General features: G+C 37.8%; 2 protein-coding genes across 6 annotated transcripts in view; one reads left to right on the plus strand and one right to left on the minus strand.

Annotated features, from left to right (window-relative positions):
• LOC137979816 (E3 ubiquitin-protein ligase HECTD1-like) overlaps positions 1-12172 on the minus strand; it is a 47361-nt gene extending 35189 nt beyond the window's left edge. For 2 of the 4 annotated variants that reach the window (XM_068827153.1, XM_068827151.1), the window contains exons 1-9: positions 11504-12148; positions 9234-9468; positions 6714-6941; positions 5012-5266; positions 4136-4406; positions 2468-2547; positions 1704-1802; positions 1011-1134; positions 1-288 (exon numbers count right to left, since the gene is read on the minus strand). The exon at positions 1-288 is cut by the window's left edge and continues 50 nt beyond it. In XM_068827153.1, the coding sequence (XP_068683254.1) occupies positions 1-288; positions 1011-1134; positions 1704-1802; positions 2468-2547; positions 4136-4406; positions 5012-5266; positions 6714-6941; positions 9234-9468; positions 11504-11643 (1720 nt within the window). In that variant the 5' untranslated portion in view covers positions 11644-12148. Of the gene's footprint in view, positions 289-1010; positions 1135-1703; positions 1803-2467; positions 2548-4135; positions 4407-5011; positions 5267-6713; positions 6942-9233; positions 9469-11503 lie in introns of all 4 variants that reach the window. The other 2 variants (XM_068827152.1, XM_068827154.1) reach the window with 2 other exon arrangements.
• Positions 12173-12216: 44 nt separating this feature from the next.
• On the plus strand, positions 12217-15670 carry LOC137979817 (uncharacterized). Of its 2 annotated transcripts, XM_068827157.1 has the most exons (3): positions 12217-12424; positions 13603-13930; positions 14337-15375. In XM_068827157.1, the coding sequence occupies exons 1-2, from the start codon at positions 12256-12258 to the stop codon at positions 13914-13916; spliced, it is 483 nt and encodes a 160-aa protein (XP_068683258.1). In that variant the 5' UTR covers positions 12217-12255; the 3' UTR covers positions 13917-13930; positions 14337-15375. The 2 variants fall into 2 exon arrangements, with proteins under 2 accessions (XP_068683258.1, XP_068683257.1); XM_068827156.1 differs by having other exon boundaries at positions 13603-15670.
• The last annotated feature ends 1830 nt before the right edge of the window (positions 15671-17500 follow it).

The raw sequence follows: 17500 nt of genomic DNA on the forward strand, positions 1-17500 counted from the left end.
TCAGATTCTGCGACAGGTCTTCAAGCTGTGCTTGCGATGCATAATGGATCATTTTGCGCATCAGTGCCAAAGTTGCCTTTCTAATGCTTGGCATCATTGTTTCCTTGTAGTTCTTTGCAAACAGAGGCAGAAGATTTTTCAGATAGATAGGTGCCATTTCAGCGTCACCCTTCACATCCTCCGCTTCTTCTTTTTTCTCCTCAGTGTTGGTGGAATCTTCAGCAGCCAATGGCTGTGCTGCTGCAGTGGATGGCGCTGAATTGTTTCCAACAGGCACCATCCATTCACCTGTAGATTTTTAAAGAACATGTGTCAAACTGATTTACTTAGTACAAGTTGCCACTTTGCCGTTACTTTTGCTAAAATAAATGAAAAATTATTTTGTTTCTTGTCATGAAGTTTGTTTCAATCTGAGGATAAGGAGCAAAATTGTGGCATAATTTATTCACCAATTTCAGCTGTTTCATTAGAAGACAGCCCTGTCATAAATTACTTTGTTTTGTTAAGCTGCCGACATGACGTCATGTACACATAAGACACTTTGCGACTACAAATATCCTAACTTCGGACTGAAGTTACATTATGTAAATGTATCCCATGTCTTGAAATAATAAGAACATATCCAAATGTACTAAAAAGGAGAAAATATGGAACTCAAATTCTTACAAACACATGAAGTGTTAAAGCAAAAGGTATTGAGAATTAATAAGCAAAACAGAAACAAAAACCCAAGAATTTCATGTAAGGTCACAAACTAACTGAAACAGAAAACCCTTCCTTTCCAAAGTAATTAACAATTTCCAAAAAGGAATAACTTGACAATACCATTAAGTGACTTTGGACTGCGTCACACATTCAAATCAAAAGTCGCACACTCCATTCTAGAAGGAGATAGATCTGCATGCGGTAAACTTTAATACAGATCTTTTGCTCTTTTTTTAACTATCACTAAACAAAAGGGGCAAACACCCTTTGGGTGAATTTTTGCAATTGAAGGTACAACTTTGTACCTGGTGACTGAAGAATGTGTACAACTTCTCTGTGCCCCTCATCATTTCGCTCCCTTGCTTTATCCATGGGAGTTTTGCCATCTTCGTCTCTGAGATCTGGGTTGGCCCCGTGACGAAGCAGTGTCTAATGAAACAAAACACATTTATCAAGGGAAGGTTTACAATGGACGGAGTCAAATTAACACTAGGTAAAAAAGAGCCAAGTTTATATGTGGTAGAATTTTAATTTAATTAAGCTTATCGTAGTGTCCATGAGTTGCAAAGCAATTTATTTTCCTGGGCTCGGTTGTTCAAAAGCCGATTAATGCTAATCCCAGATTAAAAATTAACTGAGGAATTTATTTTCTCTACTCCCAAATGACGTTCAATGCTGATATTCAGCAAAGGTTAACATTAGAGGAAGTCAATCTCAAAAAACAAAAATAAGCAAAGGAAACTTTCACCAAAAAGTTGAAAAAATGAAACCAAAGTTTACGCTAATCCTGGCTTAAGTTAACCAACTTTTAAACATCCGGGTCCTTGCTTAAGGTCTGTATTGGCCTCAGTAACTTCCAACAACATTTACATGTAAAAATGCTTCCTTGGGCTTCAATTATTACATTTTAATTTCCGTCTACGTTGTAAACATGCTTTTAAGTGTTATAACAGATACACTGTGCAATTCCTGGTAACAAAGGGCTAACTAGAGCTCACTTTAGCAACTGCTGGTCTTCCAAAACAAGCAGCATAGTGAAGAGAAGATGACCTTTGACCCCTGTTGACATCTGCTCCTCGCTCACAAAGGTATTCCACCTAAAGTGGAGAAGAAAAACTCTTAATTTTAGAGCTCTTTAACATAGTTTTAGGGCTTCTGATATTTTCACGAGGGTGTGCTTTCATGGAATCGATTTATAGTCATACACAAAGTTCTGAACCGTAATAGATCTTTTTACAGTTATGAACTTAGTTACCTGACCTTCAAAAGAAAGTGAGGCTGGAGTTGACCTTCTTATGATACAGATCTCCCTGCTTTCCTAATGTTAACAATGTTGTTCTTATGCGAATTAGTTGGGATTTACATAAGAAAAGCAGAGAGGTTTCTATCAAAACAAGGTCAACTCTAGCCTCACCTTCATTCATAAACCAGCTAACTAAGCACACAACCGCAAAATGGTCTGTTTGGAATAAAATAATGTTTTATGATACATGTACAGTGTATGGTAAGGGAAAAGGATCTAAGAAAAAATGGCATGATTTGCCAGGCAATAGGCTTCTACTGCCATGCAATCTGCTACACAGTCCACGCTATTTGCCCAATTTTTTTTTTGGGTGAAAATATCAGAACTCCTCTCATTAAATTTTGATTAAAAAAGGGAAACCTTACACCAGGAGTATTCTCCAGAGTGTTCCAGTCACCAGTCATCAAAAGCAATTGAAAACCACTTCAATTTAAATTCTCTTCAAAGAAACTGCCTCACCATTTCTAATGTTCCAAAAGCAGATGCCCAGTTGAGTAATGTTTGTCCCACATCATCCATGAAGTTAACCTCAAAGCCACCTTTAAAAAGTTAACACTGCAAGCATTACAATACTTTCAAATTCTTCCAAAATGCTTTCTTATCTAAAAAACTGTGAGGCATTAATTTAAAACTGAAGACAACACAATCACCATTTAATTAATATGGAAGTTCTCCATGAACCTTGTCCATGTTACATACATTTACGTGAAACTCTAGAAAACGCCAACAACTTATTCCTTTTACTATTTAAGTAAAATGTATAATAGCATTGATTTCAAGGCTGTATGCAATCACCCTTGTAATGTGTAGATGTAAGTATCTTGAATTCATTTTGTACATTGCTTTCACATAACATGAGAACAGGGAAATGAAAAGAAAAAGCTATTTATATGCTATGCTCCAGATAAGAGATGAGCGTAGCAGGGCTCGAAATTAAAACAAATTGCAAGTCACCTTTTGGCGACTATCAAAGAAAAAATGGTCGCCAAATGCAAAAATGCAGTCGCCAGTTAGTACAAGAACAGAAACTCAGATTAGAGCCTCATTTAATTAGTATTGTTGTAAGGCTTCTGGTAGATTGTGGCTGCAGTTGTGGGACAGACCGAAATACTCGATCTTGAATGACTTCAAACATGAAAACAAGAAATAAAAAAACACCTGAACACTTCTGCATAACAAACAAAAAAAAAAACAAACAAAGTAATAAGAACAGTTGAGGGTTACTTTGGCCAGGAACAACTGCATCTGTCACATCGCACGTGAGAAATCGTATGATGCAAAGGCATAAAAAAATCAATCAAATACGGCGGATAGCCATTTAGTACCAGCAAATTACGAAAATCGCTCAGTGTATCCTTCTCTTGTGATAAATAATTCATGACTTTCAGTGTAGACTCGTCTCACTTGATCGAGCACATGCTGAAACAAAGCGCGTGCTTTGAAAGCCATTTCCTTGCGACCGAATCTGTGACAGAACGCCTTTTGATTCAGTGGCCTTTCAACAAAATGTTGCGCCCGCGATCACCATTTAAAAGCCGCTGTAATGTCCTCACGGAAGTCGCGATTCTTTTTAAAAAAGGTAAACAGACTTAATTTGCATTTCCTTTCACAGAAAAGCAGAAACAAGACTAAGGAAATTGTTTCTCACCATAAGTGTTTTATTTATCAAAGGAACATAGTCGCCAAAGTGGCATCTACACTCAAATTTTTGGTCGCCAAGTTAAAAGTTTTAGTCGCATTGGCGACCGTATCGGTCGCAATTTCGAGCCCTGGGTAGGTTAAAAAATTGACAGAGCCAACCTTACAAATCAAGGGAGAGGCTTAGGAAAAAGTAGAGAGAGAGACCCACTGGAACTGACCACAGCATGACCCCTTTAGATTTCTCATGGGTATCCTGCCTTCAATTTATTATTATTATTATTATTATTATTATTATTATTATTATTATTATCATCATCGTATACGGAGGAGTGTTTTTGCCTTTCATCGCAGACTGTTTGGCCCCATTAACCCTTCAACTTTTGACAGCAATTTGATTCAACATACATGTAATTCAATTACCGTACATGTAACTTGATTGGAAAATGTATGTAAATTGTCCAGCCTATAGTTTAGAGAAATTCTCACCATTTTCGATTGCATCAATAACAGCATCTGTATCCTTGCTTCTTATGCAGTCAATAAGCTGTCTATGAGACCTCTCGTTTGAGCTATCAAACCTCCGGAGACTCCCAATTCCTCCCTTGGGGATACTGACACATGACTTGGGTAGGGCTCGCCGTCCCTCAAACAGCAGAACAAGGAGTAAGTCAACCAGTCTCATGGTATCCAGAACACACCTCTCGTCACCTTGTAGGGCTTTCTCTATTGCCTCAGGAAGGCCAGCTCTCAGTAAATCCTGGCACACAAAGTAACATGAAATATTGTATGAACAAGTAAAAGCCATAATAAAAGTGCTTTGAGCACTGAGAGCTTTGAGAAATGTTCACAAGGGATACTAATCTTGTATTTCGCAGACGTGATTTGAGGATCAGCAGATACACAAAAAAATCACAGCAAGTCTAAACACAAAGTTTAAAAAAGGAGCAGGAGTTTTAGTCGGTTCAGCAATTGTAGTTGTTTATGTGGTCATTTTGTCCTTGGGTTTCAAAAAGCCTCATAAATCGAAAATGCATCATCTTCCTCTACTTTTTGCTTTTCAACAAGCATCCACGTTAGTTTTTTCTTTTTTGCACCCAACATTATGTCATGAGCTCTTGTCACGTGGTATTCTGACTCTGCGATCTGAATGTCATTTTTTGTGGCCAAAGACTCCAACTTTTAGAACTTGTGAAATCTTCAATTTTTATTGTGGATACCTCAGACTTTATAAATTGCGGATTTCAAATATTAAATTGTCCATAAGTGCAAAAAATATTGCTTCAAAAGAAGTTAAAGGATGACAATATTCAGGAAGGAAAAAGAAAAAAAAGTGTGTACTGTAGCTACATGTATTTTACATACATGGGTGACACTTGGTGATCCACGACATAATGTAGACAGGAGACTAACAATCGTAGACACTGACGTGCTACTGCTCTTAGCATCTGGTGTAGCTCCACTGCTACCAGCTTTCTCTGCCGCAGAAGCCGCAGCACTTGCTAACCTCTCTAGTAACTCGCTACTGAGGCCATGTTCAGCTAAAGGAGCAGGATCAACACCACGACGAGTGAAGCGGTCAGCAAGTGAGGCAAAACACCTCAAGGCACCATCAGAAACCTGAACAAAACAGGAAATACTGAATTATTACAATAATTATAACAATTCAAAATGTAGTGACTGGCTTAAGAATCTCGCAACTTGCACACATACATGTATATTTTGTCAAAATTTAACCTTACAATAAATAACTCTGATTGGTTAATCGCACTATCTGTGCCTGTAATTATTGGTCAAAATTATTTCCTCTATTCTTCTGAAATCATAAGCAAAAGGCCTAAACATGTAGAATTATTTGATCTGATATGATGATTTCCAGTCAAAATGTCACGAATGACATGAAAATTTATTCCTCCATTGTTCCTTTACCCCTGGTCAATTGTTGTACGATATCATGATGATAAATCACTTCAAATTTTGTGTCCTGTCCAAATAGAAATGTTTACAGGATAGTAGTTGTAAAGCTCCAACATTGAACTAAACCTTATCAATGACATACATTATACCAGGGAAGAACCGTAACTGTATTCCCGAAGTTTGTTAAGCAACTCCTTGTCACACGTTAATTACGATCATTTCTAATTCAAAATATTAAGTAACAAGTTATTCAGCAGTTGAGTTTGAAATTCAGAAATATTCATTCCTCTGAATTAGAAAGGTGAACTTAAATTAATGCTTCAACGACCACACTATAGACGAGTTCAAGCCTGTGCCAATTTGGCGAGTTAAAACATAAATAAACTAAGCTGCATGCTTCTGTCACGCAAGCGAGAGCGATAGCTCATGAAATACGTTGTTCGATGCAAACTGCTTAAACACGTTTGTAACAAATGGAGAGCCACGTAGCCCGAACGGCTGACAATTACTTATAAAGTTAATTGCTTTCTTCCATCTTTCAGTCAATGAGACCGAAATGCCTTTCGCGTATCTTTCAAGGCCGACCGCTCATCGAGCGGCATCACAGAGAAGAGATTTCCCAAATACGTGTGAATTTCTTGATAGAATTTCTGCTGATCTTTATACCATCTGTATTAAACAGATCTCGAACAATTTTTAGAAATCTTTACGTTTGCTGGAAAAAGAAAAATGAGAAATCCTTTTATTACAGGGACTTTATTATAATCGAATGTGCCAACCATCGCAGATTGTACATACGGCAAATAAGCATACTAATTATCGATGCAATCGATCCACAAGAATATGCAGATTTCTTTGATAGCATTTGCTCTAAATAAAGCAAAACCCTTACCACGTCCTCTATTAACCGCGGCGTAAATAAACTGGAAAAAATATAGGTGAAACCTTGGATTTCGGTTACCGTAGATGAGATTTTACCTCGGTCAAACTGGAGATTGAATCTGCGGTTTCACCTGGTCAGAACCGCGGCAAATCCATAGATAGTTTCAAGCGGTACAGTATCTTCGCCTCGCTTTCGGCGATAACAATTGTTAATTCCCATCAATAGTGTTGAGTACAATGAACATACGTTTTTCGGCAAAGCACTTACATAAGGGTCTTCATGCTTCAGAAGTGTTGAAAGTGATTTAACACAAGCCTCCAAGTTGGTATCCTGTGGCTCCATCCTTCCACACAACCTGGACACAACATTCATTGCTGAGTGAAGTGTATCCTTGTGCACAGAGTTCCCAAATTCACGGATAAATGTCAAAGAACATTGCAATCCACCAGCTTCAAACACGGCTCCTGCTTCGCGAGTGCAAATTAGTTCAAGGACCTAATAAACAAAAAAACAAGCGGCAATCAACCCAATGAACATTCTTTGACAATTAACAATTTATTTGTCTAGGCTAGCAAGGATTATGATTGATTTGAGAATTGATCTTCACTTATCAGGCCTTCTGACAGGGTGCGCGGGTGCGGAACTGCACAATTCGGTAAAACACGCACAATTCCGCACAATTCGGGAAAATTTGCAAAATACCGCACAATACGGACTTATCTACTCAAAATTTTAATCAAAACGCGTTTTTCTATCGAGTATCAGGAGATCTAGAATATATTTAGGCTATTTTCAGACTATTTACCTTGAAAACACTCTAGTATTTCCACGCTTTCAGCGAACAACTCGTCAATTGGGTTACATAATTAGTGACTGATACAGACTATTTAGATATACATGACGTACATTAGAGGCTCGCTAGGTTTTCTGGGGCAATTTCCTTGAGTGGTTTTGTTTAGCACATTCGATTGCTTCAACAAACATAAAATCACTTTTAAATAGGTTCTAAACTTCAGTCAATAATATAAAAATCATTCGAAGTAAAATGTAGAGGTAAGTCAGCCATTACAGCAGGAATTCACGTTGATATGGTTAAAAAAAAGGTAGACAAGGAGAACACGATGTTTGCAAGATTGTGCAATCCCGCACAATTTCCTGCACAATTGACTTTTTTCCCCGCACAACTGGCCTCCAAAATAGCGCACAATTTTAATTTTTTTCCCGCACCCTGTCAGAAGGCCTGACTTATCTCAACAATTTGAGCAATAGACCTTATTTGCTGGTACATTTTTCTTCCTAATTCAGATCATATGACGACACATAGGAGATTGTCCTTTGCTTTGTTCATTAAAAAGAGTGAATTCAGACATACAGTATTCATGCTTGCATGCACTCTTTTTAAAGGACAAGACAGCTCTAGGATCAAATCTCCTGAGAATTGCCACATGATCTGTATTGGGAAAACAAAATGTACTAGCGAATAAGGTCTATTCTTGGTTTGCATCCACGTGATGAGACGGCCATGTTGGTGTACAAAACAATAGAAAATGGCCTCACAAGCTTTGCATAATAATAGAGTCAAATTCCCAAAAGACACTTTACTGCATTTTTCTGTAGACCAACTTGGCTACCGTGACATCTGATGCAAACCATCAATTGTCTCTTATAGACACCTGAGAAATTCAGGCATCTTCAACAGGATTCAAACCCATAAAAGGAAACGAAAGGAAAGGAACTTTATTTTTAAAAAAGTGTCTAATCTTCTAGCGCTGTAGAGCACTAATCGGGGACACTGTAAATTGAAATTAACAAGTTAACGCAAATCAAATCAAATTTTGATGACCTCTGCAATGCCGGTGCAATGGTCCACCAACTGAGCTACACGCATGAAGCCACTCAGTTGCAAGCAGGTCAATCTGTTGGGGTCCTGTGTTTACTGATCGGCTTCATAGCTCAGTTGGAAGAGCATTGCACCAGCATCACAAAGGTCCTGGGTTCGAATCTTTTTAAAGCTGCCCGAATTTTTTAGTTGTCCGTAAGAGACAACTGCTTAAATTGTCCAGATACATGCAAGGATCACTTCTACATGTATATTTCATCTATAACCAGCACTTCAATTCATTTCTTTCATTCTAGCAAGGATTATGCCAGTGAAATGAGCCAATCTAAAACCATAGAATACTTCAACCAAAATAATAATAAGTACAGGTATTGGAAATTACACAATCTTGAGCACATTTCAGAATTAAAAGGTACCGTCTGGTATCAGTGGCGTTTTGAAAGTTCTAAAAATTGATTGAGCCTTAAAGGGGGTCCAATAATTTGTTTGAAAACTTTCAAAATGTCACAAGCACTTATTAACTGCAAATTGTGCAAATGGGTCATGCAATTTTTGGTTTATCATAAATGTACAGTTGAGAAAATTTTCTACAATTATTGATTCTTATTTAACTATAAAATCAAAGTCTCTGTGAGACACCTCATTGATGAAATGTAGAGCATTGGGAAACATAATTATTCAGCTACTTGTATCATGACTTTTAAGACTTTAATTAATTTTGATAACTCAATGGAAAATTCAGAACTACCCCTAAGAATAATGAAATAAGAGCAAAGGGTAGCTTCACACCTGCGACACTTGCACTTCACACATCCATAAAACAAGTTGGCTGCCGGAAAAAAACCCAAAATTTAACAGCCCATTGATTGAGTGATCCAGTGAGCACCTGAAGAGCCCCCACTATAACTCATTGAGACTTCGTCATCAATGAGGAAAAAACTACTTACTTTCACACACTGTTCTCCCAAATCTTTACTGGTTCTTGATGATAAATCAACTACAACCAATCTGTTACAAAGCGCCTTTATTGCTCCTTCCACTGCCACGATCCTTCTTGTACATTCTGCTGACACATCAAGGTAATAAGTGATGGCACGAGCTGTTACTTCAAGAACATTTTCTGGGGCACACTCATCCAACATAATCCGGCACAGAGCTGGAAGGAACGTACGTGGAGGGCAGCTGAGAGAAAAGATGTATGTGTACCGTGTTAGGTATAATAATAATAATAACAATAATAATAATAATAATAATCTATTAAATTTGCTAAAAAATTTATTCACAACAATTCTATTAATTACTATACATGGAGAATGGTGTTTGTCTCTTTTTCTTTCCAGGAAGACATTAAAATCTGAATAAATTCAAAATCTAATAATCTGATAAATCTAAAAGTATCTAAAACTATCTAGAAAAGCGAAAGGCGAATGGCAAATCTAAAACCCTGTATACAAGGCTGCTAATAATAATAATAACAATAATAATATAATCGTTCTTGGAATGCATTACATGCAATCTCAGTGCATTTACACATGATTAAACAATAAGAATTAAATTAAATGGAGGATGTTACATGTCCACGCGGAGATACGAAATTTCTCTTTCGCAGTGAAAGAGTGAAATATTTTTCAACACGAGAAGAGAAATTTCATATCTCCAAGCGGCCTTGTAATATTCCATTTATTAGGCTGATTTAGCAACAGAACGGGAACGTCAGTGGCGACATCTTGCGCACCAAAACTACCAATAGGAATTTAGAATAGAGAAGAAAAGAGTGGAGTCTACTCTATTCTGAATTCTCATTGGTGTTTTCCGACTAGTTGGGTGATACTAAAACAATTAGACCCTTCGCCCTCAAGGGCCACGGGCCAATCACCTCATGGGCTACTGACCCGTAGCCCTTGCTTGTTAATTATTATTATTATTATTTGTCCCAAATCACAGCAATATCATACTGGAAGTTCTGGCACAAGCTGCAACAAGCAGCCTCGGCAATCCAAAACTTGTCTCCCAACAATGTCTTCTGCATTGTGTGGGTCTGAAGCCCAACATTATTATTATTATTATTATTATTATTATTATTATTATTATTATTATTATTATTATTATTATTATTATTATTATTACCATCATTATTATAATAAATTATTCTTATTATCATCATCCTATTAACAACAATAATTATTCTAAGACAGTAAAACAATACCCTGTGAGCAGTTGGTTTCTGCTAGCCTTCCCGAGAGAGAAACCACTGAGAGCAACTGTTTGATTTTCCATCGAGCATGTACGAAGTACGTCACACCCCACGTGATGTATTTGACATCACTTCATCTTATTTTGCAGGAAATCACTACACAGCAGGCTCGACCAAACGCAGCAGTTACGTAGCTGAACACACACGCAAGCGCCAAACCAAGTGAGTTTACTAACTCATTTTACCAGTTCAAATTTGATTTATTCGTCCTTGGCGCCGGACGGCAGCACACTCAAACAAACTAACGGTTGCTCCCAGTGGTTTCTCTCTCGGTAAACGTAAGAGAAACCAACTGCTTTCAGGGTAGTAAAACCGATAATTGAACAAAGGATGCTCACAGTAATACAACGTATGAATGAGATAACAGAAGACTTCAGATTTAATTATGGCTAAAATAATACTTAATTGCGCTCTTTCCCAAAAATAATACAATCAAGGAAAATTCTCATGGTCATGTAGCTGGCTCCTCTTCTGTAGAAGTGAAAGAATCGCACACAATTTGATAAAGGATTGAGAGACCTATTACCATACGTACATGTAAGGAAATAAGCCCACACAATCACGTCAGTTTCCTCTAAATTAAAAAAAAGATGAAGAAATTTGTGAAAATAATTGCGTGTAATAGTTTTAATTACGCCCTTACAATTCTAAATTTAAGAAAACAAAACTTAAGTCTTGAATATAGTTACTGCGAGAGGTTAAATGATGGTTCGTGTTGATAAATCGATATTAAGCTGAATCATCCATTCACACTACCGAACCACACAACCAATCCATCGACATCATTAATAGTACATGCCCGTCGACTGGCATGCCATTTCAACGTGTTTGAACTTAGAAATCAACGAAATGCGCGATACTTTAATTCCAAACGACTTTAAGCAACAACACAGTGGCAAAGAACGCATTAAAGGTTTATGAGTAAACGGGGAGGTCAATAATAAAGCAATGCGAATTTCTCACCTCTCGAAACACCGGTCTATATTGTCCGACATCAGCAGTAACATACACAACTGCTCGAGGGCTATGAGCTGCATATCTCTCTCGTCCCCTTGACCCATGCTCAGCCATTCTAAAAGAGTGTCTGGATCAACGTCCACCATTTTTAACGTCGATTGTCAAATTGACGGCTCACGGAAGGCAAAAGATGACTTCTCGATGAACACCAGTTTTGCTAATAGGACTTTGGACACAAGTTGGATCGGACAGACCGTAATTCAAAGAGCGCTTTTTCGAGTGTTGTGAAGATTCTTGGATCCCCAGATGTGGCCCGTAAATACTTCTAGACGTCGTCTCCGTGATGCTGTAGTTTATGTCGATACTAAACACTGAATCAACTGGACTGATTGCCAATGCTTCGCGTCACGGAAACGAGCCCTTCTCACGGGAGGCTCGCCTCGTGACTGTTTCCGTCAATACCAACGCCGACACTTTTTCTCATTTAAGCACCGTAACGCGTAAAATAGATCCCAACTGAGACTTCCATCAATGAACACCAAACCGACGCTGTTTACGAGGCAATTACAATCAAGAGAAATGGTTAATTGGGGCCGTCATTTCTCTCAACTTTCCCTTTCTTTTTCTTTCTTTTCATATGTTTTCGAGTTCGCGCAAACACAGCCTCCTTCTGGTGTTTGGACGGGCATGAAACTGGGCCCTAGTAGCCCCACTCAAACACGAAAACGATTTCTTCTTACAGTTTGTGCAGAAGAAAGATGGAGTTGATCTTGGAATGCAAAACACCTCCTGCATCTCCGGAGCCAAATCGCCTCGTAACAAAGAGGAGGTGCCCGTTTGGCGAGTCTCCGCAGCAACCAAAATTTGCCGCGCTTGATGGCCCGACGGCGTTCAAAGAGAACTTCACGGAAGACCAAAATACCTTTGGTGAGTTGAATTGAAGAATCTCAGGAGTGCAGCATAAAATGCATGTGATTGTTGGCATCGAATCAAAATGCAACAGATGTTATTCTTAGTCTATTACATGCAACTGTGTACTGGTGAATTAAGAAGAAACAGCTTCTGTGACATCTGTTGCTTTTCTGCAACCACGTGCATGGCTGCAATAGTGCACCATGCAAGTCATCCATGACCAGATTCTGGACCTTTCCAATTCATAGGAAGTGTTTCTGGCCATCTATTTAAATAAGATCACAGAATTTGGATAATGAAGAGCTACAATATCTAGCTAATGAAGAGTTCTTTTTTTATTTATACACGTACAAGATAACAGTCAAAATACTTGAGTGTGATACCTTCATTACTGAACAAATACCAGAAAAGACCTACAAAACGATTCTCCCCAAAATATACAGGAATCAGACATGCCTCACTAATCCTTGATTAGTTCTAGTTAAAATAATTATCTTGTCGTTAAGAAATCAATCAACAGAACTTTCATCATGTGGTACTCGTATTTCGTTCCTTTTCAAACAAGCAAGAAAGTGCAAGCAAGCAAAAAAAGTGCAAGTCTTTGGTCGATAATGCATAGCATGCATAACATATGGAATATGTAGAATCTGAAGTTTGCAACATTTTCCGAATTATCAGTGGGTTCTCAAGTGCACATCCAGAAAATCCAGAAAGAAGGGCCAAGGAAATTCCTGCGTGCAAGAGAACACATCCCGCCCCTCCCCGTAATTCAACAAAAATGCAAGTTAGTTGACATATTGCTGGACGTCCATTGCCCCCCCCCCCCCCGCTCCCAAATCTGGTTCCATACGAAAACTATATCCCCTTTAACCCTTTCACTTACAGATTTTACTCTATGTAACACCAGACAGTTTCATTCATCAATTCATTACTTGCCCAAATCCCGTAATACACCTCTTTTACCCCCCAAAATCTGCATAGGCATTGTTTCGACTTCTCTTGGGACATTTTCATGTCCCAGCAGAAATTGCGAACAATTGTTATGCAAAAGTCTTGGGGGTAATAGAGCTGTATTATGGGATTGTGCAAGTAGTGAATGGGAGCCACTTTATGAATGAATGGGTTAACCAATCAGATTTAAGATTGTGAGCACAACATAGTAATAGCAATCATAATAATTTGTACCATTGCAGATTGTGCATTTGAACTTCTCATGAACAGCCAAAGAAACCAAAAGAATGATGCTCACCCTCCAACTCCTGATCAAACAGGAACTGTTTGTTTCTCAGTCTGTTGGGTTTGCTGTCAACAAAGTGAAGCAATGCCATGTGCATTCTGTGAACACAGTGTGTGCGAGATGTGTGTACGACAATGTAATCAATGTGTTGGTGTCTTTTGTATCTTTTGCTCAACTATCAACTATGACAATAATGAAGACCGTCCTCTGTGCCTAACTTGTCATAATGAGGAGTTGAAATGGAGAAGACTCAAAGTAGATAGTGTGTGAATATGTCAGCACAGGTAATGGCTATAAGCAGCTTACTGCATGCAATAAAGGAACCAGTGTATTTCTGTGATTCATCGATGGATTCTTTTCCTGACTTGTAAGTTAAAGAATTCATCTGCAAGAAGTTTCAAGATGCTGTTTCGAACCTGTGAGGTCTTGTCAAAGAATAACGATGCTGAATCCATAATAGACATGTGATGGTTGTTTTGTTCATGTTTGTCATATTTTGTTAAATTTTGACAGATTCTGAGGGTTACATGTAGATTATTCATGGTTACTATGAAATGTTTGTAATTAGGTCCAGGATTGCAGTATGACGAGTTGTAAATGTCTTTTCAAAGATAACACTATGTTTCCCTCTAACTTTAAATCTTAAAGTGGTAATATGATAAAAAAATATTATTTCCTTTTTTTCTTCAGATTTTTCAACAACTAACTGGCAAGACTTTGAGCTTTGATTTGTACCCAAAAGCTGTTTACTTCGAGTGTTAGTTTTGGATTTCATGGTCCGCCATTACGTACATTCAAAACTGACCAATTGGACCACAGAGGGATGGATCTAGGGAAAAGTGACATCATTTACTTACTAGCTTGAAATTTCAGTGTGTAAATGCAGCTTATGATTATGCAAAACATGAATTTAAAAGTCTGAAAGCCCATCAATCCCATGCTGCATACCAATGCCGCGGCATACACATGCATTCCATTATTAAACTGGTGAGTATTTGACGTCATTTTCTCCTCAATCCAGCTCTCTCAAGATTTTAAAGTTAGTAATGGCAGACCATTAAATAAGAAAAGTCCACTTAACCCAAACAGGTGTGTTTGTTAAATCAAGGCTTAAAACTTGGATCACTTAATATAGTGTTTACTTAACAGTTTTGAAATCCAATGAAAAAGAGGAATAATTCTTGACTTTTTGGTCACAGCAGCACTTTAACTATTTATTTGCATATGTGAGTTTATGGTAAGAGTTTCATCAGTAAATAGGTTAGAGAATGGGTTACTTGTTAATTGTCCGCTTGAGAAAGAGAGTTAAGGGGGCATTGTTATGATTTATTGCCAGCATTTCTATACACATGTTAATTTGAATAGGTGGTTAAGGAGACTCCTAGTGGCATTTATCATATAGGGCCTGCATTTCATTAGTGGGCAATCCTTGCCTATGTTACTTGAATCTTGAAGTGCTCTAGCCAGTGACTGTGTTAAATACCACTCTGATACCATGAGATGTTTAAACCTTTTAACCAATGGTAAGGGCTAACCATACTTCCAGCAACTCAGCATCTGGCAATCACTATGGCACAGCATTCATTGCCTCCATGAAACTTGACAGAAAACATGTTTTTCTTCTGTAAATAGGTTAGTTCACTTGAGAACATAGAGAGAGTTGTTAATGCAACTACTATGTATGAGACATTTTTCTTGTCTTTGTAGAAATTTCTATTAAATATGTTACAAATGAAAGCTTTTATGATTTTCCTTTTGCATCATTTCGTCATGAGTCGTTGTTTCTTGAGTGTAGACTTTGAGTCTCATCACCCAGGTACCAAGGGTCACACAACAGAGAAATCTCATTTATTAGGTGAATCCAATCATTTTGCCAACACTTTAAGTCAATTTGCCAGTGCACATGAAGTCATTCCTTACACAACATCCGAGAGAGATATTTGGCATATTAGTATTGTTTTAAAGTTGTTTTAAAGTAAAGGAAAGTTATTAATTTGAATGTAATAATATGCAGTTTCTTACTTTGATTGCTGAGGTAATGAATTACTTGTCGACTTTGCAATGCGACATCTCGCACCGTGAACAAAAAAGTTACGTACTCTTCTGTGTTTTGTGTTCCCCAGCCAAAGAAACACTTTTCACTTGAGATATAATTATTTGTTTCCTTCTAAAGATGCGTGGGCAACTGAGAGCTTCCATTTAAAATCCACATCCCCCTGTTGACAAGATTTTCTGAGGGGGGTCTGAAGAGCATTTCTGAGGGGTCCATGTGTCAGCACTCTTTCATCTTTCAAATATTTCTGAAGGGTATTGGAAAAAATCCCCATTCTTCTGAGGGTGGAAATAAAATATCAACTTTTTCTGAAGGGGGAAATGTGTCAGCACTTTGATCTGCTCCTTCTTTAATCTTAAGGGGTGAAATTTGCACAACAGGGAGCTAAAGGAACTTAACCAAACTGTCCAGTACAACAGGAACAAGTACACCGTGTCTGCGCTTGAGGGAAATGTCATACAAATGGAGACAGGTCTTCCAACCAAAGAAGTCTTTCACATTTTTGTAAACCATGCTCTTAGATTTAAAGATAGTGTGTGTGAACTATTTTGCTGGATGGATGATCTCATGACGTCAATTCCATCCCGTAAAAAAAATAAAACAAGATCCCTGCACCGTCCTCCTTCAGGCAATTCGAATCCTGTGGGATTGTTAAAGACTGCACAGACATTGAGGTTGCCGCACCTGGATTGATGAGTCAGCAAAATGCAACATATTCGTCATACAGAGGAATGAATTCCTTTAAGGTCATAGTTGGTTTTGCACCAAATGGAGTCATCACTTATGTCAGCCAACTGTATCCAGGTTCTATTTCAGACAAGACTACTGTGCAGCAGTCCAGACTCCTTAATCACTTGACAGCTGGAGATATGATTCTGGCTGACAAAGGTTTCGTTATCCAGGATATTGTACCACATGGTGTCTGTGTCAATATCCCACCTCTCCTGAATAATGAAACTTTCACAGAGAGTGAGGTCAAGAAAACAAAAGCCATAGCTTAAGCCTGGATTCATGTTGAAAGAACCAATGCTAGGCTGCAAGACTTCAAAATTGTACGCTTCATTCCTTCATATTTGCATTGCTATGCTGACATTTTGTTTCAGTTATGTGCTGCACTTGTAAATTTGCAATTTCTTTAATCAAAGAGGGATGTGAAGATATGGTTTTTGAGTAGTTTTGTACTTCAAGACTATACTGAACAGTTTTTGAATTGGTGAAATATAAATAAAATAATTCGTAGACTGAGGGTTACTTAATTAAAAGAATACAACTAGAGGGGGGATACTCTAATATAACAGTAAAGGGATGCTTGTATCTCCTAGGGATTACTATTTATCGTTTGGTACAGCTCAGGTGCATGTAGGGTGTAAAAACAGACCACTATGAGAGTTCTTTTATCATGTTTAGGGGACTTAGGCAGGAGAACATATGTTAAAAGAACTTTTTGTCTTATGCTTTACAGTGGATACCTTTTAGGGGTAAAAATAAAAGCAAGTTCTGCCCACACATTGACATTTTGCTACCCTTGAGGAGTCTCTATGAACATTTCCCACAAGCATCCCATCAATTTATATGGGAGTTCCCCTCCCCTCAAGGAAAACAACATTAATTAAATAATATACCATTGATCCATTTATTTTAAATATCCTGTTATCCTTGTGTTTATTAAAAAAATGCAAATACGTGTTACACTAAACTGGTAGGTCAATTTGATGACTGAAAACCCACCAGTATCATTATGTTTGAAACAACTGGCTTATTAAAAACCCTTTTTAAATGAAACAACCTTTATTTCACTACT

The sequence above is a fragment of the Montipora foliosa genome, chromosome 12 (assembly GCF_036669935.1).
Source record: "Montipora foliosa isolate CH-2021 chromosome 12, ASM3666993v2, whole genome shotgun sequence".
In the NCBI taxonomy this organism is placed as follows: Eukaryota; Metazoa; Cnidaria; class Anthozoa; order Scleractinia; family Acroporidae; genus Montipora; species Montipora foliosa.